This window comes from Cyrtonyx montezumae, unplaced genomic scaffold (assembly GCF_038088225.1).
Source record: "Cyrtonyx montezumae isolate F1298 unplaced genomic scaffold, pur_monq_1.0 scaffold_0, whole genome shotgun sequence".
In the NCBI taxonomy this organism is placed as follows: Eukaryota; Metazoa; Chordata; class Aves; order Galliformes; family Odontophoridae; genus Cyrtonyx; species Cyrtonyx montezumae.
Genome location: NW_027071824.1, coordinates 33867196 through 33893820, shown reverse-complemented (window position 1 = coordinate 33893820; position 26625 = coordinate 33867196). Strand labels below are relative to the sequence as shown.

Here is a 26625-nt window from a genome sequence, read left to right as displayed (position 1 = left end):
GAAGATCATTAACGTGCTAAATTTGTTCTACCTTTGAAATGCAGTCATACTGACGCTCACTGTATGGGCTGCATCCAATTAAGATTTTTGTCCTCTCCTTCTCCAAAGTTATTAATTTCTGGAAATCTTGACTTGGATAATTCCACGTGTCACAATGCTTTATGACAGGCAGCCAAAAGCTGCAGTGACACAGATGGATGGCCATGTGTAACCTACTCGATTTGTGCTGTCAAAGAGAAGTTTCCAGAGTTAGATAGAAGGAAAGAAAATAAAAAGGGAAGGAAAAAAAATGAGAACTAGGGCTTGCACCACAGGCTAGGGATTGATATTGTCACTGCTTTATCAGCTGTGGTGACAAGAAACAAGGTGACCATAACTCAGACTGAAGTAGGCTAGAGATGGGACAGCACGTTTTGCCACGAGCATTTACTGAGAACACAAGCATTTCAGAGAACTGCTTCATACAGATTACACATGGTAGCATGCGCTACAAAAATGCACTTCAAAACTGGTTGGATCTGGGGCCAAGTACTGTGCCTTTTCAAGTGGATGGACATATCCTAATCAATCAGGAGTTTAGTCAGACTCTGCAAGGTATGGACAATTAGGGAATTAGTTAAGTCATATGACAACCCCAACTACCATAATACTTGTGAAATTAAGTTCTATTTCAAGTAGAACATCTTTTAATGTAGTTACAACACCTACTTAGAAGCATTCACTGTGCCTTTTAACAGGAGGCAGATGCACCGTGAAATACATATTTTCCTCATTTAAACAGGGCTATTTTTGTTTCAGGCATTTGGTTCTGCAGCACAGTTCAGACCAGCTAATGTAAAGCTCTGAGAATAATGGGAGATACACCATTCTGCCCTGCTGGAGCACAGGGGTACAACTCCATCCCATGTCCTGCAACAAAGTTCAGTGCAGCCAGTTATCCCAGCTATCTGGGGATAAAGCATCCATGCTGTAGTTTAATTGTGCTGCAAGCACAGGCACATCCAGGCTAGACTCAAGTCCAAAAGCAACATGGGTTGAGTTTGTGTGACAAACCTAAACAGGAGAAAAAGATAGGTCAACTATTCCCTTCTCTCTGCTTCAGTTGTTTGTTCAGTGCATGATTTTTAGAAGTTCATAACTGTTTTTGTTGTGTTTATTTTAATCTACATTTTTTCCATCTTCTCTTCACTCACTCATGATCCTGGATAATCAAGCACTGACTACATAAAGTGATTTGCCTAAAGGCAGAACAGTCTTTGTAGCCACAACGGTTGGAAGATACTGTTTATAAGAAGCACAATTATAAAAGGTGATGTAAGCAATCAATTATTTCTTTGCTTCATCATAAAGCAATCACACCCACACCTCCAGCAAAGAGACTGGTTCAATCTTGAATGAAGAGGGAAAGGACAAGACTTGATATGGAATAGCTGATGGAAGATGAAGATTCATGTCATAAAGCCGCTAAATTAGCAACCAAAAATGTTGCTGCAACTTAAAGAATGAACCATGACATTCAGAATATACAAAGTTCAAGTGGTCTGAAGGAATCCAGTAAAATTATTTTTGAGACTTATTATCAATTTCGCATTTTAAAAGGATGAAGGTAGCTGAGTGATGGTACATTTCCTAGGAGATTAGGGTCTTCAGAACCTAAGATTAGAGCTTAAGCAGCACTTTTAGAGACAAAAATCTCTGGCCTCGCTGCCAGCAGGTGGCTGGCACCTTAACAGGTACTTAATCCCACCTCTCTGAAAGCAGCAGCATGCATTTTACAAGAGTTGTTTTACAGCTTCGAGCACGTTATAAGCCATTTTGGGCTTCCTATTTTCCACTCTTGGGACTCTTCAGATACCTCTCCATAGCTGCTACATGACTTCTGCCATGCCAGTGTTGCTGCATTCTTTGCAGGTCTCCAATTATAGCAACCTTTGCCCTGCTCTGGCTGCTGAGCAGGGTGTCTGTCCACAAGAGTCTCCATGGCATGAAAATGGAAGACCTGGCATGGCACAAGTAATAATAGTCCAAAAGAAATAACTTGAAATTTAAGCAGCATGGTGAACCTCTATAAACACTTTACTCCAACACATCTAAATTATCATACTCCTTTTCTTAAAGGAAGGAATCCTTTATTACACTTGTTACTGACAGGCTTATTTTCAAGGGAAGAGTCTCCCTCCTCCTTTTCTCTAATTCTCAGTATCTTTCCACTTGGGATCCCTTTGCAAATGAGTTCACATGCAGTTACCATTTGTGAAGCCTTTGTCCAACTTAGAGGAAGTCTATTTAATGAGCCACTTAGAGAGTTTGTGGCTGTGGTGTTTCATTCGGTAGATTTCCTCACAAACACCTCTGTAAGAAACGAGTCATAAACTTCAAACATTACTTCACAGTAGCCTGAGAAGTAAGTAGTACCCAATCACACTATGACATCCACACAACTAAATGCCAGCCTCAGTAGCATGCTGAGCACACTGTTTTGGAAATACCTGTGCGCCTTTTTAGAGGGGAAAAAAAAGCAAGTATTTGTCCCTTATACTCAGCATTCTTCCTAACTCAGAGCAAACCAGACCACCAGCAACTCTGGCAACTGCCTCAGCTGCACAGGACTCCCCAGAGCCAGTGACTGCTAGGAACAGACTAGAGAAGGCAATCCATGACATGCAAAAGGTTGATGGTTCATAGAGACACAGGCCCAAGCAGCTGGGAGAGAAACAGCTGCAGCAGGGCCCATCACATCATAAAACCCCTGTATGGATTGGATGTAAATACACAGGAACTGATACCCTGCACAGCATCTCCTTGTTATCCATAAGCAGCACTGCTCTTTGGAAGACCATCAATACTCAGATTGCAACTTGATTTGGTATTGAAAAAATATTTTGGGAATAGTCAAGGCAGCCCATTTGTTCAAAGGCAAGGTTAAGAGAGTCCATCTTGCAAAAATCCATCCTTTCCAGAAAGCTTGACAAGAGGCACTGCACACTTTTCCTGCAACCCTTCCTTAACACTGACACTTCACCATCAGCTTTACCACTGCAGACACACGTGGCAGGAAGGGAAATGGAGTGGCAGGAGTACTCACTTTTGTGATCTCTCTCTCCAACCTAAATAAGGGTCTTCCTCTTGTTTTCTCCTGTCTAGCACCAAACAACTTAAAGCCAAGCACACACAGACTAGCAGACTCTGACACTACGCCAGAGACAAGCTGCTGCTGTGAGTGTATCCCAGCAGCTCCACAAAGAAGATGGCCAAATAGGATGCTCTCCCACAAAAAGCCCAGGGTAAGGGACACCAGTCCACGCAGGAATGTGTTGAATGGTTCCCTTCCCTCTCCCTCTCACTTTTATTTTTAAAGTGATGGCCACAGTGATTGGCCTTGCCAACATGAAACCCTCACCCAGTTGAGGGCTTTAAGCCATTCCTGTCCTTGCAGCACCCACGTATAAGGGAGTAGAAAAGAATCCCATCCAAAGACAATCCCCAGTCTGGCACAGCTCTGTGCTCTGAAATAAAGTGCTTGAGGGGCTGTAGCAGGCAGCCTTCCCAGTTGTCATTTCCTCTAGAATTTTTAAACAGAGAATTCCATAAGCGCATGCTGCCCTGGAATGGAAAGTGTGTATGTAAACTGGAACATAATTCCCTGTTACTTCCAGGCCAAGATCACAGCTTATACTAAGCACTGGCAGCCATACATGATTATAGACTACTCTAATAAAACAATTGATTATCCAATACACTCACCAACAGCTCATATTAGAAGGAATGTCTACCTTCAGCTTCTAGAATCCAAAATCTAAGGGCTCATTTAATTTGTACATCCATATCTCTACATTAAAAAATACTTAGCAACAAACCCACAGGTCAGCAAAATCTTTCTTCATAGTTTATTAATGTTGCATAAAATCCATATGTCCTTTGTGCTCTCATTCCATCAGCATTCTGCCTTCTATAGCAAATGCTGTACTCATGGGTAGATGGTTCCACTGGGCATAGTGATGTACTTGAAAATCTGAATGGCTTCTGAGGACAAATATATTTGCTTTTATTACATTTAAAGTCGTACAAGCTTGGTAGGTGAACACAAGGTGGATCCTGCATCTGGAAAGCTAGGCTGCCATCACTTACGTGCTAACATACAAGTTGCAAATCATTACAGAACAAATGGCAATGATGAAAGTTGTTCTGTGCATTATTATTTAGCAATTCTTAACCAATAATGAGTTTAGCCCAAAACATGAAGCATCTGGAGAAACTATTTTTAGAAACAAGATGCCTAGTAAAGATTGACACTGAAGTCAGTTCAAGCCCTATGATTAAAGCACTGCATTTTCAATGCATTAATTTTATACTGCATCCCAATCTCATAAACTAAAATGAATGGGCTACAAAACTTTTCCCCCTCCCCTTTTATTTTTTATTTTTAAATGACAGCAGCCCTAGGAGCCAACAGCCAGACCAATGTCCACCTGAAGCATTTGCCCTTACTATGATAGGTTGGCAGGGGCTGCTGCCAAATGAATCCTGCTGAAGAGACCCTTGTCCAGGGCTACTACCATGATAACCCTTCACCATTCAGATGGGTCTCTATTGCTAGAATCTGCTTCACACAGAAGCTGTCTTATCTGTGGCTAGTACTTGGATCATGCATCTGTGGGCACCATCAAAAAAACACCTCAAAGAGCTCCTTTTAAACAACATTCCACAAGCTCCATTACCCAATTTGGCATCTAAATTTAAAACTTAGACCTGTTAAAACCAAGGTTCACTTGAAAAAGCGTGCAAACCTATCTCCTTAGTCCCTAATCTCATCTGCTAAACTTTGTCACCAAGCCAAGACATGCTCACAAGCATACAGCTAGTATAGCTTGCAAGTATGTGAGGGACTGTGAATTCATATCCAGCTTTGAGTACAGGGAGTCTTTCAATAAGTGCCCATCTACCAGTAAATCTTAGCATAATTCAGCAGAAAACATTATTTAAACAGCACACAGTGGGTAGGCACCATGTTTATTCAGCCCCATGTAAAGACAGCCAGGCCTCTTGCAGTACTGCCCTGCAAGTACCCTCTGCTGTCTTATTTCTGTTCTGCCCAGAGATGAAGCACATCATTCCCTAGACACACAGCTCTGGACCAGGATAGAGACAAAATACCAACACCTGTTAGCTCTTACAGGCTTAGCAATTTCATGGCTATTTTTGACATTCTTGAAGATTTGAGGTTATTTCAGAACTGAAGTGCCATCATAGCAAGGAAGCTGTGGTAGATCCTTCACAGAAGGTGTGATTCCCACAGTGCCTCCCAATCTGCAGACAAAGTTATCAGCTCCGCACAGGCAACGAGCTTTCAGCATGAGAGCTACATCTGTAAGCCTAGAAGTAAATTGGGCAGATTCCAGCAATGCATCTTCCATTAAGTTGCTATCACCTTTATTCACTATATTCATCATGCATTTTCAGCTTTGTTTTGACAGCACATTAACTGCTTGACCTTTTCATACTGCCATCAGTGCTGACATTGGTCAGAGTTCCAGCGTGACAGCAAAGAGCAGAAGACCTACACGTTTTGTCCCCAGTCTTTAAAGCTATAAACATTTTCACCTGTTGTGTCAATCCATTTTCCCACACGTAAAAGACATAATAGAAAAGGAAATTATAAAAAGAATTTTACTTCTTTTCAAGTAATCATATATGGTTTCTATCTTACAGGGGAGCCCTCCTATTTCAGTTGGAGATAACACCAGCAGCAAGGAAAAGATTAATTCCTCAGGCATTTGTACACAGCAAGTCAGTTATTTTAATGCTGTAAAGTGCACCAATAGCTCCTCAAGACCTTGGTTTAGTCCAACATGACATCCTTCTATGTGAAGAACTACACCCACGTGTTAAAAGCACACAGCCCAAACAGGCTTTGTGTTTCAAGCATCATGCGTCAAATCAGAGGCAAGAGGTTCAGCGAGCCATCTACTGACCACATCATCACATGCAGACACTAATTCACCACCTGCTAACAGATGTAAGTACTTCTGACCTCAAAGAAGTCCTCACGGCCTACAGGTTGCATGGCTGCAAAAGCAGTTCACGCCAAGATGACAAATAACAGCTGCCTGTTTTTAACCAGTTTCTATTTATATCCTTCCTTCACTTGGGTCACAGGCAAATAGTTCAGAAGGTTTAATTCATCACATGCACATTTTTCATGAGGGCAAGTGCTTCTGACAAATTTGCTGATAAACTGGTTTTGAGATGGAAGGGAGCTTCTTTGTATGATGTATACACTGGCTACCAAGGCCTGATCACTCAGGCCCTCCTCTCCACACCTCGGGGCTGCCAGGCTCAACCCTGCCTCACCTCGAATCTGGAGATGAGATGCTGGCCCCGGGGACCTGAGCTGCAAATCTCACACTAAGCTCCAACAAATCTCTCTTCGGAAGTCGTTAATGAAGGTGAGTTAGACGCTGCTGATGTGAAAGGCACGAGCGAGCCTCGGCTCAGACTGAATGCTCTGAGCCTTTATAACAGCAAGTATTGGAGGGAGAGGGCGGATGGGGAAAGTAGGATGCCTTGGGGAGTAGGGCTACATTCCCAATAAGGCTTTGACAAAGCTCCTTTACTTACAACTGTTATTACGCCTCTGAATAATCCCGACAGCCTTCCCGTTCACACACTCTCTTACAGAAGAGCATTCAAAAGGCAGCGTTGACATTCGCGACTTGAATACAGTTAAGCACGGCCATATCGGCGCTCGCACTCCTCCCTCCCACGACCTTCCTTCCTCCCGCCTGCTCACCGAAGCCCACAGTCAGCGCCCACCGCTGCTGATGGCGGGGCGGGGCGGGGAGCGCCGCCGGCCGCCCCCACACGACCCCTTCATCCCACCCTCCCCCCCACACCGCCTCAGCCGCCCCCGGGGCACCCCTCTGCGGGACGGGGCTCCGCGCCGGGGACACCGCCCGCAGGCGGCGGTGGGAGGTCCCGGTGCCCGCGGCGGGCGGGGGCTCTGCGGCAGCCCGCGCCGCGTCCCCGCACCTGGCAGCCGTAGAGCTGCCCCAGCTGCTCCACGATCCACTCCTCCAGCACCAGCCGCTTCCGCAGCTCCTTCCGATCGTATTTCACCGTCACTTTGCCCTGCTGGTGGCGCCGCTGCTGGACCTGCACCGCCGCCGACACCGCGTCCTCCCGCCCCGAGCCTCCGCCGCCGCGGGGGCTCTGGAAGAAGACGCGGCCCCCTCCTCCTCCTCCGCCGCCCGCTGCCGCCGCCTCGCTGCCCCCGGTCGCCACCGACATGCTCCGCTCCGAGCCGAAAGGCGCCCGCCGCTACCGCCGATCCGCCGATGCCGCGTCTGGCTGGCTCCCCCGCACCTGCCGTTTAAAGGCTGGCATGGCACGGCGGCTCGGCCGGCCCCGCCGCGGGGAGGGATGTGCCAGCGCGGGGCGGGGACGGCGGCGATGCGAAGGGGCGGCACGACCCGCCCCCACGGCTGCTGGGATGCACGCTGCTGGCTCCGGAGTGGGGGCTGTGGGTTTTCGGGGGTTTTGTTCCGAGAAAACCCTTGTGCTGCCCCGCCGTGCGCACCGCGGTTGCCGGTATCGCCTGGCTGCACGCTGTCGCTTTCTTCGCTCCGGGACAGCGGGTCTTGGGGGTTGCATGATTTCAGGGCATTGAACCCAAATAAAAAAGCAAATGTTGCGAGCCCTCGGCAGTTCCTGTAACAATTAGCCATCGGAAGATGGCTGTCGTTCTAAAAGACACCATTTAGCATCAGTGTGAAAGCACCATTTAGCGGCAGTGTTTTATTTAGCGTGGCAGCTCCGAGTATCCGAGGAGGCACTGAGTGAAGCCACGATGGCCCCATCACACGCTGAAAGACACCTGTGAGCATAGTTTGCAAGTTTGCAAGTAAGCAGCTGACCTAAGGCAGGCTCTGCTTGGGGCCCCACGCCAGACCCGATAGCAAACAGCTGCGGCGGGGAGCAGGAGCCAGCTCCCCGCCCATGCAAACGTGGGACTGAAAGCATCCAGTGCCCCACGACTCTCCATGGCCGCGAGGGGCGTGTTTGGCACTCACAGAGCACACCCTGGTGAGGGTGTGAAGGCAGCACAGGGCAGAAAGTCACCAGCTCTGACCGCCAGGTATGTCACAGAATCGCAGAATGGCTTGGGCTGGGAGGGACATTAAAGCCCATGCAGTTCCATCCCCTCTGCCGTGGGCAGGGCTGCTGCCCACCAGATCAGGCTGCCCGAGGCCCCGTCCAAGCTGACTCTCAATGCCTCCAGGAACGGGGCATGCAGAGCTTCTCTGGATAACCTGCACCAGGGCCTCACCACCCTCTGAGAAAAGAATTTCCACCTAACATCTAACCTAAAGCTCCCCTCTTTCAGTTTAAAGCCATTCCCCCTTGACCTATCACAATCAGACCTTGCAAAAAGTCAGTCCTCCTCCTACTTGTAAGCTTCCCCCAAGTACTGGAAGCCCACAGTGAGGTCTTCCCAGAGCCTTTTCTTCTCCAAGCTAAATAAGCCCAGCCCCCTTAGCCTTTCTTCATAGGGCAGGTGCTCCAGCCCTCCGATCATCTCCATGTCCCTCCTCTGGACCTGCTTCCACAGCTACATGGCTTTCTTGTTCTGGGGGACCTGGGCCCAAGTGCAGTGCTCCAGATGGCACTTTGAGTACTGCATCCACCCTAGGGGCACCCACCCTGTCCCAGGCAAATCCCCATTGCTGCACGGCAGGCTGTGTGGTAGCAGCAGCCTTTCGGCCTCTGCTGTGCTCTCTGTTTGACACCACCACTAAGCTGGCCAGCGTGAGGCATCCCAGCCTCATCTGGCTATTTATGTGGAACCCAGCTTATGCTGCTAAAGAGATCATAATCTAATATGGGCAGGAGATGAAATCTCATTACTGGTCTTAAATACTGTGATAGCTTTCAGATTGTCATCTAAAACAAAGCCAGTTCTTCAAAGCTAAGCACGCAACCTTAAGCTCCTTGTGTGTATTCAGAGACCGTGTGATTTACAGAGATGGGCAACCACAGCTGGACATCAGAGGAGGCCCCGACAGGCCGCAGGCAGAGCTGAGAGAGCCCCATCCCACTGTAAGAAAACACCATTTCCAACAGCTTGTTCTTAGAGAAACCAAAAAGATGCAGAGGAGTTTTTGAAAGGAGGCAGTGGATGCCTTTCAATTTTTTTTGTTTGGAGTGGCCTGTAATTTGGAGCTTCAGATCTGCTTCAGATCTTTGTGTCATCTTGAAGTCTGATCCTGAGGTTCTCAACCACAAAACTTGACAGTTTCCCATTTAGAGCAGAAACACTTCCATCTTTATAGGCTGATTTTGTTGCTACTTGCTGGAATTCACTACAGTTCCATGATCTGAGAAAAAAATATATTCACATGAAAGAAGGTGAAGGAGGCATTTTAAAGACACCAAGGATCATACTTGTTTTTCCAGAAGGTATAAAGCAAGAGGAACCAACGTGTTGCCATAATAGTCTTTTCTGGAGCAAAAAAAACCCAACACTATAAGGTGTTCCACACTGGACCTGTAGCCTGAAGCATTAGACCTGGATGGCAAATACTGAGATTTGTATAACCAGTATCAAGTGTACACTCAGTAGTGTTGTTAATACCAGGCATACAGAAGGCTGGCATTGAATCTTGCTCTTATTGAATCTCAATGTGAGAATCTAGAAAGCCTTAGTGGAAGAACTCCTTCAATGCTATTATTAATAAGATATTATAATTGCTGCAGATGTTTGAAAGCTGGCACCCATTCTTCAAACAGCATTTCCACAGCACACTTAAGAGTAGAAAATGAGACGCTGGGGATGGAAAAGCAAATCCTTAGAGCTTATCGTTTTGAAATTACAGTTCTAACATAATGCATAGTGCTTTGTAAACGTGGGTGGATGAGAAACGGGTAGAACTGCCAGCACTGTCACAAGGCGGCTTTATGTACCACTGGTTTTTCATTCAGTTTGTAAAGACAGTGCATTCCTCGGGAAGCCAGGGCAAAAACCGCTGCCAAGAATGTTTCCTGAAACAATCTTGCTTCATTTAAAAACAAAACAAAACAAAACAAAAGATCTGGTTGTTGAAAAGTCAAAGTTGAGCAAAAACTTTTAGATCTGCTAACATCCTGGGAACGAGCAATGCAACTCTGAGTGGGCACAATCTCTGCTTTAATCCCGAGTGTCTAGAGGCATTATGAGAGCAGTTCTTGGAGTGAGAAGCCACAGAAGTCTTCTAGCAAATACTTCTCAGTACCCTGATGGGATATGTACATGGCTGCACCCATAAGAAAGACATGCATTCATATGGAAGAGGAAGAAAGAATCCTTCCCAACCCTTCAGCTTCTGTTTCAGACTTACCTTGAGAAATGAATTCAGGACATAAAAGATCAGTATTTACAGACAAGCACCTTCCAGCAGCCAGATCAGCATCCTGGCACTGCATTCCATTTGAAGCTAGTGGTTGATCAGTAAAACTGAAGGGAAACTAAAACATAGTGACACTGAAATATTGTGCTTTCTCCGTGCGATCATGTCCAGGTCTCTCATCTCTCACACGAGAGCACTGTGTTGAGTGAAATGAAGAGTGAGAGGCTTGTGGTCAGCAGGGAGCAGATATCATGAAGTAGGAAACACTTTGGGTAGAGGAATACTTGCATCACCTGCACTTCCATGTTTCTTTCCTGAAGGGTGGATGTGGGAATTTCTGTGAACGTAAGCAAGATGGAGCTGTACCTGCTTCCTGTGGACTTAATACATGGTCCTTCGCTGTGTGCAGTCAAATAAAGCATTTAGGATTAGCCAGACTAATTCTTCAGGAGGCTGATGCCATTAGCTGGCTGTTCAGTACAGTAACTTAGATGGTGAGCAGGTCTATTATCTTCCCAAACAATTGACACTTCTATCGGTGCTGGACATCAGTGTCTCTGTTGACCTGTTTCTGTGGCTAATATGCTCTTCCTTTTGCAAGCTTCTCAGGAAACAGAGTTGTGGCTTATTATCTTCAGTGACAGTAACTCTAAATCCATTTTTTTCTATGCTGTCAGATACTACTCTGAACAAAACCAAGACTCCATCTTTCTTCTGCCGTTCTCCAGAAGTTATGTTTAATAGCTGTTATTTTTCTGTATCACGTGGCTTTTATAGGATTCACATGTATGCAGTTTTGGTGGTTTCTGCTTTACATGATGATGTACTCAGGAAGAAATCAGAAATGAGCGTGAGACTCACAGGCTGACCATTAGCTGGAGATTTTTAGCAACACAAAACTCTGTCAGCTGCAAAATACACACCAGTTGGTGATCTTATTTCCTTCTTGATACACACATTAGGTTTTGTATATTTGTAGAATACCAGAATTGTTTGATGCTTGTACTCTTTGTCTTGCTAAAAAATATTTGAGTGAGGAGTTATTGTGGAATCTCCTGAGTATGTAACGATTGACTCCATTAGTTTTCCAATGCCAGACTGTCATTGTCTATGGGCTACCCTGCCATGTAAGCACTCCACGTTCCACTCTTGTTGGTGAGCTCTGACACTTTGCTCCAGGCACACTATCACTGTCCGAGGGCTTCTCTTTTTCATAATTGTAAATTTCCATCAGACAGATGTCAACCCTGTCCACACCGGCTGCCTCTGAGAAGTGTGAAGACACTGGACCAAGATATTTAATGTTATTCCCGTGCAAGAAAAATGTTTCATAAACGATGAGCAGTGACACCTTGTTCATCTCAGAGGAGCTTTCACCCCTCAAATGTGGTACAGGGTCACACACACACGCATCGTCTTTCCTGGATCTGCATTGCCATCTTCCCCATCAATAAGCAGAAGTGGTTTGGGAATGCTGCATTGCTCACAAACAATTGCAGAACTGGGCTTTGATTTTAGCACAGCAGTAGCCCATGTGTGTCAGTCAGCTTATAACTGCCATTTCTGTGTCTCCCACTTGAATTTAGCTTGGGGCTATGTGCTGTTAATGGGCTCTGTGTCTCTAAGTGATTTTTTACTTTCCATGTCCTAATTAATGCCCCTCCCTCTGATTGGCAACTTCCTTGTCTCCCCAGACACACTATGATGTTGTTTTCATTTTCAGCTACCGTTCATCAGGTTGTGAAGTTGAATACTCCAAAGATTCTCTGTTTAACTGTGTTAAACTATCTGTCTCTGAACTGTAGGCCTTTTATTCTTTCAGCTGTACTTCTTCTGCTCACCAAAGAAAAATAAAACCACCTACATTTTTAGTTTATTTCACCTTTACTAAAAACTCTTCATTCTGTTTCTTACAAATGCCATCGTGAAGGCATCGTGATTTCTTCTTTATCCTTTTAAAGTAGAGATCACTGGCTCATTGCTCAATCCTCAGCTATAATACCCATGGGTCAAAGCAATAATTCTAGTACTCACCACTGTTGACAAACTAATGACACAAATATTTTTTACACTGGAGTGCTTGTTCTAGTTCCCCTTGGTTATGATATGTTTACAGCTGATACTCTTAAAACAAAACTTGGGAAGACCATTGAGTTTCAAGGGAAGACTGTTGGGTACTCACGAGTCACTGCACACAGATATGAAGGTAAAAGCTACATGAGGAGGGAAAAGGAAACACTCATTTGTATCCATATGCACATTATTTCATAAAAGTAGGTGGGCACAGTAACAACCTTTCTCCATCTGAGTTGCAAGAGCCAAGCAGGAGTAGAACCTCTGAGTGGAACCTCTTGTCTTTCCAATACCAGCAGTGCCCATCTTAGCAGGTTGCATGGACCCACACACCATCTGGCCCCTGCTGCCTGAGCTGCTCTTGCAGTGGCTGTGGGGAGGAGGGATACTTAAGAGCAGAAGGTCTCTTTGGAAGAGCTTCAGTTAGCAGAGGTTTGGCTGCCTGCCGTTGATTCTCAAAAAGCAGCCTGAAATTCAGAGCACTCCTGGATATCAAGCACAACACCTCTGAGCATCTCTGGCGCTTGCTGTTTGGTCATGTTCAGGTATGCAGGTTGTGCTGTCATGGTCAGTAAAAAGAAGTATTTCATACTGAGGTTGAGGTGGCAACTAAACAAGAAGTAGGTAACCTCTGTTTACTTTCACTTGCCCTCAATAACATCTGTGATTCCTGGTACAAATAATCTATGATTGTTCATCTGAGCGCTACCACCCAAGCTGTCACTTTCATTTAGAAAGATGTGGACAGCCTTCCTTTTTCCTGGAAAGGATTAGTGGGGAGGTAGGAAATCAATAAAGGAAAGGATTTGAAAAACAAACAAACAACAAAGAGAAAACATTAAAACAAACCACGAAGTAGGACTGAACAATTAACATCCCATAGCATCTAGTGATATTGATCATTGTTTTGCCCTCAAGTCCCACTCTGCCTGCATGGAAGTATTAACCCTTTTGTAAAAAACAAAGGGGGAAAACAAGTGACATAGTTCAAGTGTTTGTATCAGTCCATGAAAAGAATGTAACAAAAATACTGAAACAAAGTGTAAATTATAGAGGCACGATGTCTAGATTAATTATATTCTGGATCAGTAGTCTCCCAGACTGGTACTTGTCACCTGTGCTCCAGTCTATTCTGTTCACGCTGAAGAAAAATTGAAGAATGACAATAGGCTACTCTGCATAGCTTGGCCAGCCTGTAGAAAAGTGAAGTAATGTGCTGTACTATTTTGGGGATTAACATTGGGTAATGGCACTTCGGTTCTTGGATCTGCTAGTTGAGCAGAAAGCAAATCACTTAGAAATTTAGGTGCTAACAGTTCTGCTTTGCCTAATGCCACTGGAAACTATTCTGTAAAAGAACATACACAGAGCAAGCCACAAGTCTGTCCAAAAAACAGGATGGACATGCAGCTGAAACCAGGCAATGCTCTTCATTGTACAAGAACGATATGATAAACTTCCCAAGTCTTTGGTTACCTCTCCTGGAAAAGCAGGAATGATACTTGTGTGTGGTCTCTCTGGCTATAATAGCAGACATCAGTAGCACAGAATTGTTATGATGCCATCCTAGTGCATGCTTTTCAAGCTAAAAGCTATTTCAATGGAGGCAGCATAAACCATCAAGTACTTGGTGAAATCTAGCTGCCTTTTTGGATGATTTTTACAAGAAACACACATTTCTAACTGAACATACTTTCTAACCTTGAGGATATTCTAAGTTGCCACTCAAAATCCAGTAAGTGAAGAACATAGAGGATGTGGGCATTAAAGAGAGGAGATCAGCAGAATCTTAGAGTAGCAACAGAACTAATTAATCATTTTGCAAGTATGTTATATACAGCAAGATATAATTCAACAGAAGACATGCAAACACTATGCATTTGTCTGGAGTGATCAACTGTTGAAATACATGATTGGAAAAAAGAAATTCAACAGCAGTTCTACCAACAAGGACCAAGGGGATCTGTATCACAGACTGAACATGAGTCAGAGACATGCTGTGGTGAAAAAAGCTGCATCACAGAAGGGCATATAAAGAAAAATGTTGGTTATATGAGATTTTAAGTAACTTTACTGTGTTAGATTCTGTCAATAAGATCCCTGCTAAGTATTGGACTCCAGAAGAGATTGGACCAATTTGGCAGAAATTGGGGAAACACAGCTGGAATGATAAGATATCTAAAAGATATGTCCTTTCTTTAGTAACCCACAGGGAAAGACTAATAAAACAGGAAATATTTCATTTACAAAATGCAAGTGTCAATAAAGATGAGGGAAATACTATGCTCTCCATCTCATGGAGTGAGCACAGGAAATGACAAGTTTAAATTGAAGCAAGGGAGATTTTGATTTAACAGAATGAAGAATTTTCCAACAGCAGTGATAGATAAATGATAATGCTGCCTAAAAAGGGTGCAGAATTCACATATTCAGAGATTTTTCAGGAAGAAAAAGGCAAGTATTTTTTCTTTATTTCACAATGGGGAGAGTTTATCCAGCCTGAAGGACAGGAAACGAAACAGAAGTCATTCAAGCTACTCCTATCCTCATGGATTCTGCAGAGCGAGGGGTAGGCTCAAGTTCTGGTACCCAGATACCTCCTAAGGTGCCAGTGGTGTTCTCAGCAAGGCTCAGTGCTATGCTAGACACTATCCTGAGGATTGAAGCTCTGAAGATTGGTTTCAGTGGTCAATATGGACATGGCTTTTGCATCCAGGGGAGAAAATGTTCAACTACACTAACCTCAGGGCCAATGCACAGACCATAGCCCTGTTTCTTGTATAGATGGAGCTTAAAAGTACCCCGGTCCTAATTTCTGTGGGCATTTCTGTACCAAGCTATTTTTAACAAGGAGAATCCAAAAGTCCTCTCAAAATATGTGCAATTTAAATGAATAAGCCTTTTTGTATACAACAGCCATCCAGCTCTGAGACATTCATTCAGTTTTGCTACACTTAGCAGCCCTGTATAAATAACAGGAAAATAAATATTCCATGTGTATGCTCATAAATTCAAAATAGTTATAATAATTCCTGGCAATGTTACCAAGAAGAAAGTTCTGTTATTCTAAGTATTTTCACAAAACAGTAGCAAGAGGCCCTTCCTGTCCTAAACATTGCATAATGTGGTCCAAAACAACTGAGCAGAGGGTAAAAAGGCATGATTATGCAAGTCATTTGATTCTAAAAAGATTTTTGAGTGTAAAAAGATTGTCTGTAGCTATTTTCACTATAAGGCACGATTATTTATTATTTCCTTCTCCACTGAAGCTTAAGTCAATTTTCAGGAGGTTCAGCTCGGTAACATTTATACAGTGGTATGACTGCTTCAAATTTTGGTTGTATTGTACAAATAAATATATCAGTTAATCTGCTTGTCTAGGTTGTTTCCATTTATGAAGCTTTAATGAGCTGGGTAATAAATGGATGAGTTAGGAGCTTTTACCTACAGGTACTGACCTATATTTAGATTTCTCACTGTAATGGGAAGAGAGTGAAACATAGTCTGGTGCAACAAATAATTCTCTTTTTCAAGCTGAAGTGAAGTTCAAAGTGCATCTATTCTTCTGGCCTTGCACATTTTTCAGCATCACTGAGACTTTGATTTTCAGGACTTCATAAAACTGTTTCCTTGTAAGAAATTCAAATAAATGTTGCAAAATTGGCCCATGTATTTTCTGCAGTAGTGGCAATATCATATATATCAGTGTTAGTTTATTTTCTTTTCAAAGTACCATAAAAATAAAAAATAATAATTAAAACAAAAACACCATAGGCACAGGCATAAGCTAGTTAGTAACCTCTTAGTGCACTGACCTGTTTGCTGTTCATAGGAGGGTTAATCAATATATTAGCTTTAGATAGGGTACCATTAGTAATCTATGCATTAATTTTGTTACATAGATTAAACCCTATCTGTCCCACAGAACACAAACGCTCATTTGTCTCTCATTACTACATGAAAAAGATGGGTTGTGGGGGAAAATAATCAGTAATTCTTTTTTATATATTAGTCCTATGCAGTGTGAAAGGTGTGGTACTGAGATACGTTTCTAAGATTTCACAATTCATAAAGAGCAGTGCTATGCTGCTGGTTTCAAATTTAATATCCTAGCTAGTGTTAATTGAACCATTCAGTTTGAATTTTAGGGCATTTCTAATGATTCCTACCATATAATCTTAATACTCTCTGTACTGAATCTCAAAAATTCACTAGTTTGATCACAAAAAAGAACCCCTGGCATTTAAAGAAATCGGATCTAGATATACACTAGTTCCTGTGAGTAAGTACATTAGTAACTCTTCTTTAAGGAACAGACAATATTGAAAAGAGAAGACTGCAATCTGCCATAGATCTTCTTGAGAATGGGAAAAAGAGCTTAATAGATCAAAGGAATGCTACATAGAAATTGAATTTGACAAGGTACACCTGCTAAATTATGTGCTTTCTGATGATGAGGCTGGAACTAAAGCAGCTCTTCTAGAAGATGTAACGTGGCATTGAAGAAACTAGAGAGTGCCAATGAAAAAAGATTACCTCAGTGTTTGGCACTATGTGAAATGGCCCTTGAAGTCAGGCATACTATCTCCCTATCCATCCCTCTTTTTTACTGTACAAAAGCACTGTGCACTTGCATTTTTCCTAGCAACTGTACATTTGTACTCATCTGACTAAATAATTCCCAAAAAGAAACAAAACACAGCTCCATAGCACAAGGAAATGAGGCAATTATAGGTAGACTTAATAAATCCACTTTGACTGCCTTCTCCTTTCAGAGCTGCATCCCAAGCCCACCGTTAGGAAGATACATTTTTGACAAAATGCAGTAGGAAATTTGGAAAAGCAATAAAAAAAAAACCTCATGCTTTTGCAGATAGTGCCAAAAATGAGCCTGATGTGGTGAGCCTTTATGGCATAATCTGCTGCTAAGCAGAGGTCAGACCTGGTAACCTCCAGAGTTCCCTTCCCACTTCAGCTATTCTGCAATTCTGCAATATGGCAGTGCCTTGTCTGAGCCTCAGCAAGAGCTCAAAGCAGTGTAGTTGAATTACTGCAGAACTTGGTCTGAGTTTGTATACTCTGTTTCTCACAGCAGGGCTTTGCCTCCCGTGTGATGCACGTGCAAGTGAGAGCACATCCCTGCATCCACATGGAGAAGGCAGCAAAGTGCCCATCCAAGTCACGTTTTCAGGAATGTTTAAAAAATAAAAAGAAAAAAGAAAGAGAGAGAGGAAAAAAAAAAGAGAATGGAAAAAGAAATGATACCACCAAAGCCAGAGAATCCTGAAGGGAGGAAGAGAAAATAATTCTGAATTTAATCTGAACTGATGATACTTGATATTGCACCCTGACTGAATCAAAATATTAGAGTGGACAATATTATTACCATAACTGAGAAGATATTAATTATGAGGCAGTAACTATCTTACCATTAAATAACTCAGCAATAACCACCAGTTTCTTCAACTGAGCTGATCTCCATCTTTCTGGTTGGTTGTGTGTGTAATGCCATAATGCAATGGAAAGCAAGGTAATGATAACAGAACAGCAAAGTCCTAGGCGGCAGCAAGTGTGGATATACCCAAATGCAGCGCCCATAGATACAGAACAAAGGAAAAAAAATTCTCCAGCAAAATATTATTGCCTCCACTGCCAACCTTTAAATGAAGTCTTGGATGGATCCTGGTTCCACTCCTTCCTGTCATTCAGATAACTTGCATGCACCTGAGCTCTCCTGGGTTGGCTCTGCCTTCACACCAGGTGCTCAGTCACTGCTTCAAGCCATGACTTGGCATTTCTGCTACAGTCATAGGTTGTGTGAATCCCTGAGGTTCGTAGATTAACATGACGTGGCAGAACACTAGTTTCATTTTACGTGAAAGTACGTTTAGTATTTTAATCAAAAATGACAGAAGACATTAAATAAGACTATCTTAAAGCACAGCTATGTTCTGTGTTTCTATTTTTAATTCAAGTGTCATCATTAAATTTTGTTTCTCATTCTAAGGTCCACTATATTACCAGTCAAGTCAGCTTAAGTGCTTTCTCCATTAGTGTTGGTAATAGCTGCGGCAAATCTTTCTCTTGCTGCCCATGCCAGCTCTGATGGCCATTTCAGAACTGACTCATGACCGAGAGGAGATAAAGACTTTGTTTTGACAGGTTATAATCCTCTGCCTGAAATGGGAATGCCTGCTGCCTACTGAGCGAAGCTATGCTCTCATATCTCTCGACCGCCAGTCTGTGCCCAAGGAGGCATGATGGCCCTGTCTGATGTAATTCAGTTTGTTCTGATTAGATATGGGAAAATACACACATATCTAATTGAGGCAAGGGAATTATTTTATTGGATTAATAATGCACTTGGAAAATCTGCACCGGCACTTATTAAATAAGTGTTTGGTCTCATACATAACTGGGCTCGCTTCATTATGCAGGATGAAGGCTGAAAACTGCATCCTGCAAAGGGGTTGGAGCTTTTCTTGGTTGCTGAACAGGCAGCATTTTTCACATTCTTTCCAGACTGTCCTTACGTTTCACAACCATCTTCTCTCTCTTTCTGAAGCTGGCTTTGTATTATGACATGAGTGCTAAGTGCAGCACCTCTTCTGCCAAGCTTTACCAGTGCTTTGGTACGCACCACAGTTCGTTGTATTCATTAAAAAACAAACAAACAAAAAAGTGTCCTTAAATAAAATATAGCAATAGTTACACAAAATGTGCCTCTTTTGTATTTTCTGTGCTTAGTTTCTTACCATCTGCTTTGTACGCAGTACTCATGCTTTTGGGGCAGCTTCCAGGATTTTGGCATTTCTATTGCGGATGGCTTGCTTCTTCCCTGATATAATGCCAAGGTTTTCTTAAATTTGAAAAACAGTATACACAGGTTATACACTGACTGACAAAGCTGACATGGTATAAGTGAAAAATACTGATTTCCATAGGAACCTCCCTAAAATGTATGCTACCTTACATCATATCAAGTTGGCAGTTGTTAATTCCCAATTCACACTTAACTGTTGTTAGCTGTCATGCTGAGGTGATGTACTCATCCAATTTAGAAAAATGAAGTTCACCTGTAGTCTGGTGCTACATAGTGGGTCTCCACTTCCTTAAAGCCTCATTCCAACCATGATGTTGGTGGTAAAATCAAATGCAGAACATTTGAGCAGCATGAAGCCTTAGGTTCAGAATGGAAATGAGAAAAACGTTTTTCATTTTGATGTGATGCATCTTAAGGGGGGGATGGTACTAGACAGATGGACCTGAATACCTGGGCAGTGCATAACATTCACTTTCATAATTGGTTGAAGCCAAACTAAGTCCACGCTTTCCTAAAAGTACAACCACCCCAAACCTCACAGCCTTTGGCCTCATGTTCTTAATGCCACTACTGGGAATATACAGCACCCATGTGGCTAAACGGTTATCCAGACCAGGGACCTGATCCACCATAACACATCCATTCTTTGGGTAAGGAAGGTAAGGAGAGAAGGATGTGACCCCAATGCAACCAACCTGGCTACGTGAATAACCAGCATGTAACAAAGTAGAACTGTTTGGACAGGGGCCAGGAAAAGGTGGGATAGTCCACTACGGAAGCAGCTGGTGCTTGTCAACTTAAACTGATGGCTAATTCATATAAACAGCTGGATAAGTGTGGGCACCCCTTGTGCTTTCAGAGCGTAATGCTGGACCTCACCAAAATGCAGTTATAGATCAGACTGTGATGTATCATTAGCCAACACAAAATCAATTCCATCACTCATATGTGAAATTCACTATGAAATTCATAAGGGCGATGAGGCTCTTAAATAGATTGCCCCAAGTGGAGCGTCTCCCTTTGTGACTACTTAAAGAGTGGGACAAACACAGATCAGATGCCTCCCTGCAGCCTACCCCTATCCCTGTTTCTGTGATTCTACAAGAGGAAAAACATTGCCAAGGTAGTCTAAAACAATTTCAAAACCTAAATGCATCCAAATGTATCAACATGCATCTCAACCAAAGAAAGCATCAAAACCATCTGTATGTTCTTCAGATAGCTACTGCTTTGTCCTGCTGTTTCACTGGAGACATCCCATGTGCTGGCCTCACCAGCAGTGAGCACCATGTAACAAAAATTTCTACCTAGTTCAAGAACCAGGAAAATCCTTTAAATCATCGTTCTTCCTTCTCCCAGACACTTAGAAAGAACTGATATCTATTACTGAGACTCCAGTTCAGAGACAGCTTTATAGGGTAGATATAAGTTAGTAGCTTTTCTGTTTGGAAAGTTCATCACAACTTCTCAGTTTGTGGCAGCATTGTCTCTTGGTAAGGATCACTCACACCATGCCTAATAACCAACAGAAACAGATGTTTAGATGTTCATAACATTTCTTCACCTCTCTGCTGCAAATTTAGGAGCAAATCTAGCCATTGCAGCCAGCTAAGTCCTTCTCTGCATGCCAGCAGGGTGTAGCAAGCATTTATTAATGGGCATTTTGAGATTTTTTTCTCCACTTATTTAGTTTGGAACCATCACATATATGTAGGGATTTTCTTATATCTGGGGGGCACAATAAATCAATTGTGATCATGGGAGGCCAAAATCTTGATGGTTCAGTATTTCAGGCCACATCTACAAAGCATTACATTTTGTTTGAAAAGGAAATGGAAACTGTGCCCCTTTTGTGGCTTTGGAGAGGAGCCAGCCCTGCCCAGGAACTTACCTCCTCTGCAAAAGTTTCATTTTCTGAAATGAAACCCCCCCCCTCCATGTTTGCTGTGTGACTGTTTCCTTTGCGACTCAGTTCTGCCAGCCCAATGTGCACTGGATTGACTAATAGAATCAGTCATGAGTCTGAAAAGCATGTCCAAAACTTGTGTGTGCTTGCTCGGCTCACAGTGTTCCTCTCGGGGGGAGAGTTACTGTGCTCAGACAAACATGCTGTGCACCAGTTAGTCAGGTACCCTGGCTATTACATGTAACTCTTTAAAGGAACGCCATGCCTTTTTGTGTAGTTTTGACTTGCTTTTATGGACTTTTTGGCAGCTTGCTCTTTCTACTGTTTTTTCTTTCCCAAACTGTATTTTTTTTTTTCAAGAGTCTTAGAAAATTAGAAATGGGTGTTTTGATTTTTTTTCTTCCTGTTCAATAATGATGCATTTCCCCCTCTATTTTTGCTTTCCTCTCATCCCACTGCGATTCATGCTCAGCATCACAGAAATGAATCTTGCAATTACTGAAAACACCATTCAGAACTACAGCTTCCTGAGATCAAAACAAGGAATAACCCACAAAAAGATGGAAATCTGATTTCCACGTTCTGTCAGACAAGGCAGCATGTCGAGTCAAACATGTAGTTAGGGGATAGCTCTGATGGTAACCACAGCCTTCAGGAAGTGGCTGCGTGGATTAAGACTGCCCAGCAAAGCCCAGCAAAGGATGAGTCTGGAAGTGGCAGAAGGGAAATCCTGCTGCCAAAGGGAGGACACAACACGCCCTTCCCCACTGGGGCTGTTTGATTGAGGTGGGCAGGGGTGGGTTCTGCTTCTCACTTTCTGAGATCCTGGTGTGACTTCTTTTGCCTGCAGCTCCTCTGGCAGCCCGGCCTCTTGGTGCCTGGGAAGCTGAGGGTGTTGAAAATTCTCCTGCCCTTTTCTGCCTTCCTTGGGTTAAACAGAGATGCTGAGTCTCAGGCAGGCTGCCAGAACAGGAGGCAGACTTGGAAAGGCAGATTGGAGCTTTGTTTTTAGCACTTACCCCAGGAAAAAGAAAAAAAGAAAAAAGAAAGCTGTTTTCTTTACTCTGGAGCAAATAATGGGCATGTGCTAAATTTGGAAGAGAGATTGGGCTTGGCAGTTTTACTGCAAGAAAAACTTGGTGAGGTAAAGCATTAAACTCTGCCTCTGCCTCTTCTCTCTAAACATCCTTTCACACTAAGCTCATTTACTTTATCCTAAAGCTGCAGGGTGTTAGCCACACTTTGTATCTTGTTTTTCTTTTTGTTTTATAACCTCAGGAGACTTCATTCATGGGAAGTAATGCAAGGTGTAAAAGACACCATTTTTTAAGTGAAAAATACAAGTTGTGTGTTGGACTGGTGTCAATGGTTTACGACCAGTTCAGTCCTGTTCCGTGACAGAGGGGGCGAGGGGACCACAGACCCATGTCCTGGGAAAGGGGAAGGGGAAAAGGATATGGAGGTGGGCCTAAAAACAAAACAGCGGCAATGATCTGAGGAGGAAAGCTAATTTACTAAATAACATATCGGAATGCAAAATAACACAATATAATACAACATAATTGAAATCGAAGCTAATAAAATGAGACAGAATGTCCAAAAACTGAAGGCGTTACTCTAACACTGAAGGTGAGATGGCTAGGGGGAGCACCGGCTGCTGGGATGATCCAAAAGGGAAAAAAAGAGGCATCTTGTGACCTGACAAGTTTTATCTTTCTCTGTGAACAGAAAATGGAAGAATGCAAAGTAACGCAAAGTCCTCTGGGGTATGTAGTTCTTCTCTTCGGAGACAGGTATACCCAGAACTATCGACAATCCATGGAGCTGGAGCATTAACTCTTTAACTGCCAGTGCACTACCTGATGTTATGATGAGGAATACCGATAACAAAAAATCATTAAACCATGACAACTGGATGCTTTTCATTTTAAACTCTTCCATCCAAAATTGTGCTTGTTTTCTGTGAACCTCAAGCAGTCCCTCAGAGTAAACAGTGTGAGCTGGGATTTGGGAAGAGCTAGCATTTAGCCCAAAATATCACAGGGTGAGAGTAGCAGGAAGATGCTGCAGGACAGCTGGGACTCCTGTTGGTCACATTTTCTCAAAGGCCAGAGAAAAGCCTGGGGAGTGGATTGGGCCTATCCTTCTCTCATTTGCAATAGCACTGGGGAGACCATTAGTAGATCAAGGCAATTAAAGGAGAAAGTCTCTCTGGGGAACATGGAATATATTTTACATGACATATGTTACGTGACATATACAGCTAGTTACAAAGAGGGTTTGAGGTTTAACTCCACACCCTGAAATTCCTCAATAACAACATTAAGTATCATATGCAGATAAAATCAGTTGTGCTGCATCATTCTTTCCATCTGCCCAGTAAAAGAGCAGGGAAGCTGTCAGGGCTAGCATCCACACAGTCCAAAAACTGATTCTCTGATTCTCCTTTCTGCGTCCCCAGGCACACACCTGCCTAATGAACTAGAATTGGCCTGATTTGATCTTGACAAATGAAAACTAAGTAAGCACAGGAACACTGAAGGTATTGTAGAGAACATCTCTGTGACTCACATTTAGCTTCAAGTCATGCCAGGAGATTATCTCCAGTTAAATACACCCTTAACTGAAAGGAAACATGGAGCTAATTCAGTTCAGTGTATTTCAGATATCTGCAGACCAGTAGCTACAGCCAGCCATACTTTTTAAACTCCTTCATTCCCCGAATATCTTAGGAAGTTGAACTGGATGACAGCCCTCAAAACTTCATCTTCCATGTGCAGTTTCAAAAAGTACGTATTTTTTTCAGACGTCTCTCATCTACCACAGTTTTACATTGTCTAAACATGACTACCCGGGGCTCAACTGCCCATTCCACTATTCTCCAGATTTGTTCCAGTAGATCACATAGAGATGGAAAACTGCCTTATGATTATTGTACAACGGCTATATATAAAAGAGTTTAACTGAGAGTAGTTACAATTAAATTGTGGTTAAACTAAATTCACATAGTTGTGATTAAATTGGTATTAAAATAAATTCACGTTTAGATGTCAGATCAAATCAAATCCTGTAAAGTCATTTTAACCTCATGGAATTCAAGGAATTCCTGCCCACTTTCATCGGCTGAGGCTCTGACTAAAACAAGGCTCTTCTGAGAAATTTTCTCCTCTCTGTAACTAACAAATGAGCTTTCTCAAGTGCCTTGCAAGTTTCTGTCCATTTATTTAAGCAGAGGTCCTCTTCAATATTTTCTGTAGCTTGAGGAGGAAGCAGGGATCCTGCACCTAGTCCTGCTGAATCAGGGCTCAGTGCATGCACCACCAATCACTTTTCTCACAAGAGTTCTTAAAATAGCAGCTTCAGCCCAGCCTTGTTCACTGGGGAATCTGTCAGCAAATTTCGTGTTTCTAATATTACAAAGACCAATTTTATATATATATATATATATACCCTAGTAGTGATAAAGCTCCAGAGCATCTTAAAAGAATCCAGGTGGAGATGGGTCAGCTGGCTTTTCACAAACATTTGGGCAAATAAAATCTTGAATGACAACAGTGTTTATGCTTCATTTCTTACGAAGCTCTATATGCAAGTATTCATAGTAAATGGGTTTTCATTAGCATTAGCAATCTTGCTAGAAACACCTTGCACACTCCTGAGTTTAGGAGAGCAGGTAGGTGTCCACTGAGATCTGTCCCTATTCTGGGCAGTAAAGAAATGTGTGCCTGCCTCCCAAAGACTTCCTGCGGGCGCAGTTCTAAATTCATCTATTGCCATGCAGAACCCAGAAGTGAAGCTGCAAAGGGACTGAGGGAGGTAGAGATTGGGAACTGTATGACTTACCAGCTACAGAGCTTGAGTAGCTGACGCCTTGTTTTATTAAAAAGCTTTAAAAGAAACACATGTGGTTGCAAATTTTCTATTAACACATCTTGAGAGAAATCATAACTGCCTGAAGATGTCCTCCTATTAAGGAACTGGTCATTTCTGTCAAACATCACTTTAAAATCAGACAAGTCTAGCACTTGCATTTGTTTCTTTCTTTCTTTTCAGTTGATTAAGTTCTTTTAAAGCAGAATACAGGAACCCTGCTTAATAATAGCAGACAAAGGAGTTCTGACATTCTTAAAAGAGAAAAGTGAAGAAAATTCCCCAATATCCATGAGTTCTGTTTAACAGGACAAAGCCAGGTAACTCCTAATGCCTTGGTTAGCTATTCAATCAACATAGAATCACAGAATGGCTTGGGTTGGAAGTCACCTTAAAGTCCACCCAGTTCCAATCCTCTGCCATGGGCAGGGCTGCAACCCACCAGATCAGACTGCCTAGGGCCCCATCCTACCTGGCCTTAGAATCAAAGAATCACAGAATCACCAAGGTTGGAAAAGGTTTCCAAGATCATCCAGTCCAACTCAACTGTCCACTTACCACCAATACTTCCCACTAAACCGCGCCCCTTAGTACAACATCTAAAAATTTGTTGTATACCTTCAGGGATACTGACTCCATCACCTCCCTGGGTAGCTCATTCCAGTACCTGACCACTCTTTCAGATAAAAGGTTTTTTTAAATATAACACAAACATATCCAGGGATGGAACATCCACAGCTTTTCTGTAATTTAAGTTATTGAAGGAAAAAGTCTGATCAAAATGTATGTACTCACCTCTTGGAATACTTTTATAGGCTCTATAGTCCTATTTCAATCATGTTCTGAAAGGGTGTCTCAGAGCCCCTCCTTGTGTGGCACAACTCTGAGCTGTAATGGTGCTGCTGAGCAGGTATCATCCACTTACTTTTGTGAGGGCAAAAGAAAAGCAGCCAGTGTCTGAAGAAAGTGGCTGATTTCAGTTAGGAACTGAAGTAAAAATAGAATTAGATTCTAATAACTTGTCATTTCTGTGAACTTCAAAGGCTGAGCCATGCCTCTCAGACATGCCATCATGAAATATGATTCATGGTTCTTCATGGATGTGTCCCTCTGGGTCCAAATGCAGCTCTGCATAGATTGTTTCACATTTGGTTGACTTTGAGCAAACCTATAAAATCTATTACTGTTCCCATAGTCAGTGTTAGCAATACAGATCATGAAGGATGTATTAAAATCCTTATTATCCCTGTCTCTTTTCAGACTATAAGGGAGAAATACGGTAAAGAGTAGGGTGATTTGCATTTATAGGCATATGTTTGGTGTAATTTTGTGTTCCTACCTTGATGACAGGCATCAGGACACAGATTTAAATGTCTTAATTTTGGAGTACTGCTAATTAACAAACATAAATTATTTTTAAAATGCAACAGTAATTGAGAACCTAAACACTGCATGATGTTAGAAAACAAACAGCCTGTCCTTGGCCATAAAGAATAACTTCTCTTACCCATATGCTTGTTGAAAGAAAACAGAATTTATAGTCCCTAGGTACTGCTTTGAAAAATTGATGT

At 42.8% G+C, this 26625-nt stretch overlaps 2 protein-coding genes across 2 annotated transcripts in view; both read right to left on the bottom strand.

The window, feature by feature from the left end:
- Nucleotides 1-7390, bottom strand: part of PPP1R14C (protein phosphatase 1 regulatory inhibitor subunit 14C) — a 50757-nt gene extending 43367 nt beyond the window's left edge. Inside the window, exon 1 of the mRNA XM_065731934.1 lies at nucleotides 7030-7390. Coding sequence (XP_065588006.1) covers nucleotides 7030-7287 — 258 coding nt within the window. The 5' untranslated portion in view covers nucleotides 7288-7390. The remainder of the gene's footprint in view (nucleotides 1-7029) is intronic.
- The window catches only part of PLEKHG1 (pleckstrin homology and RhoGEF domain containing G1), a 521486-nt gene that overhangs the window by 304656 nt on the left and 190205 nt on the right, over nucleotides 1-26625 (bottom strand). The gene's annotated exons all lie outside the window — the stretch shown is intronic.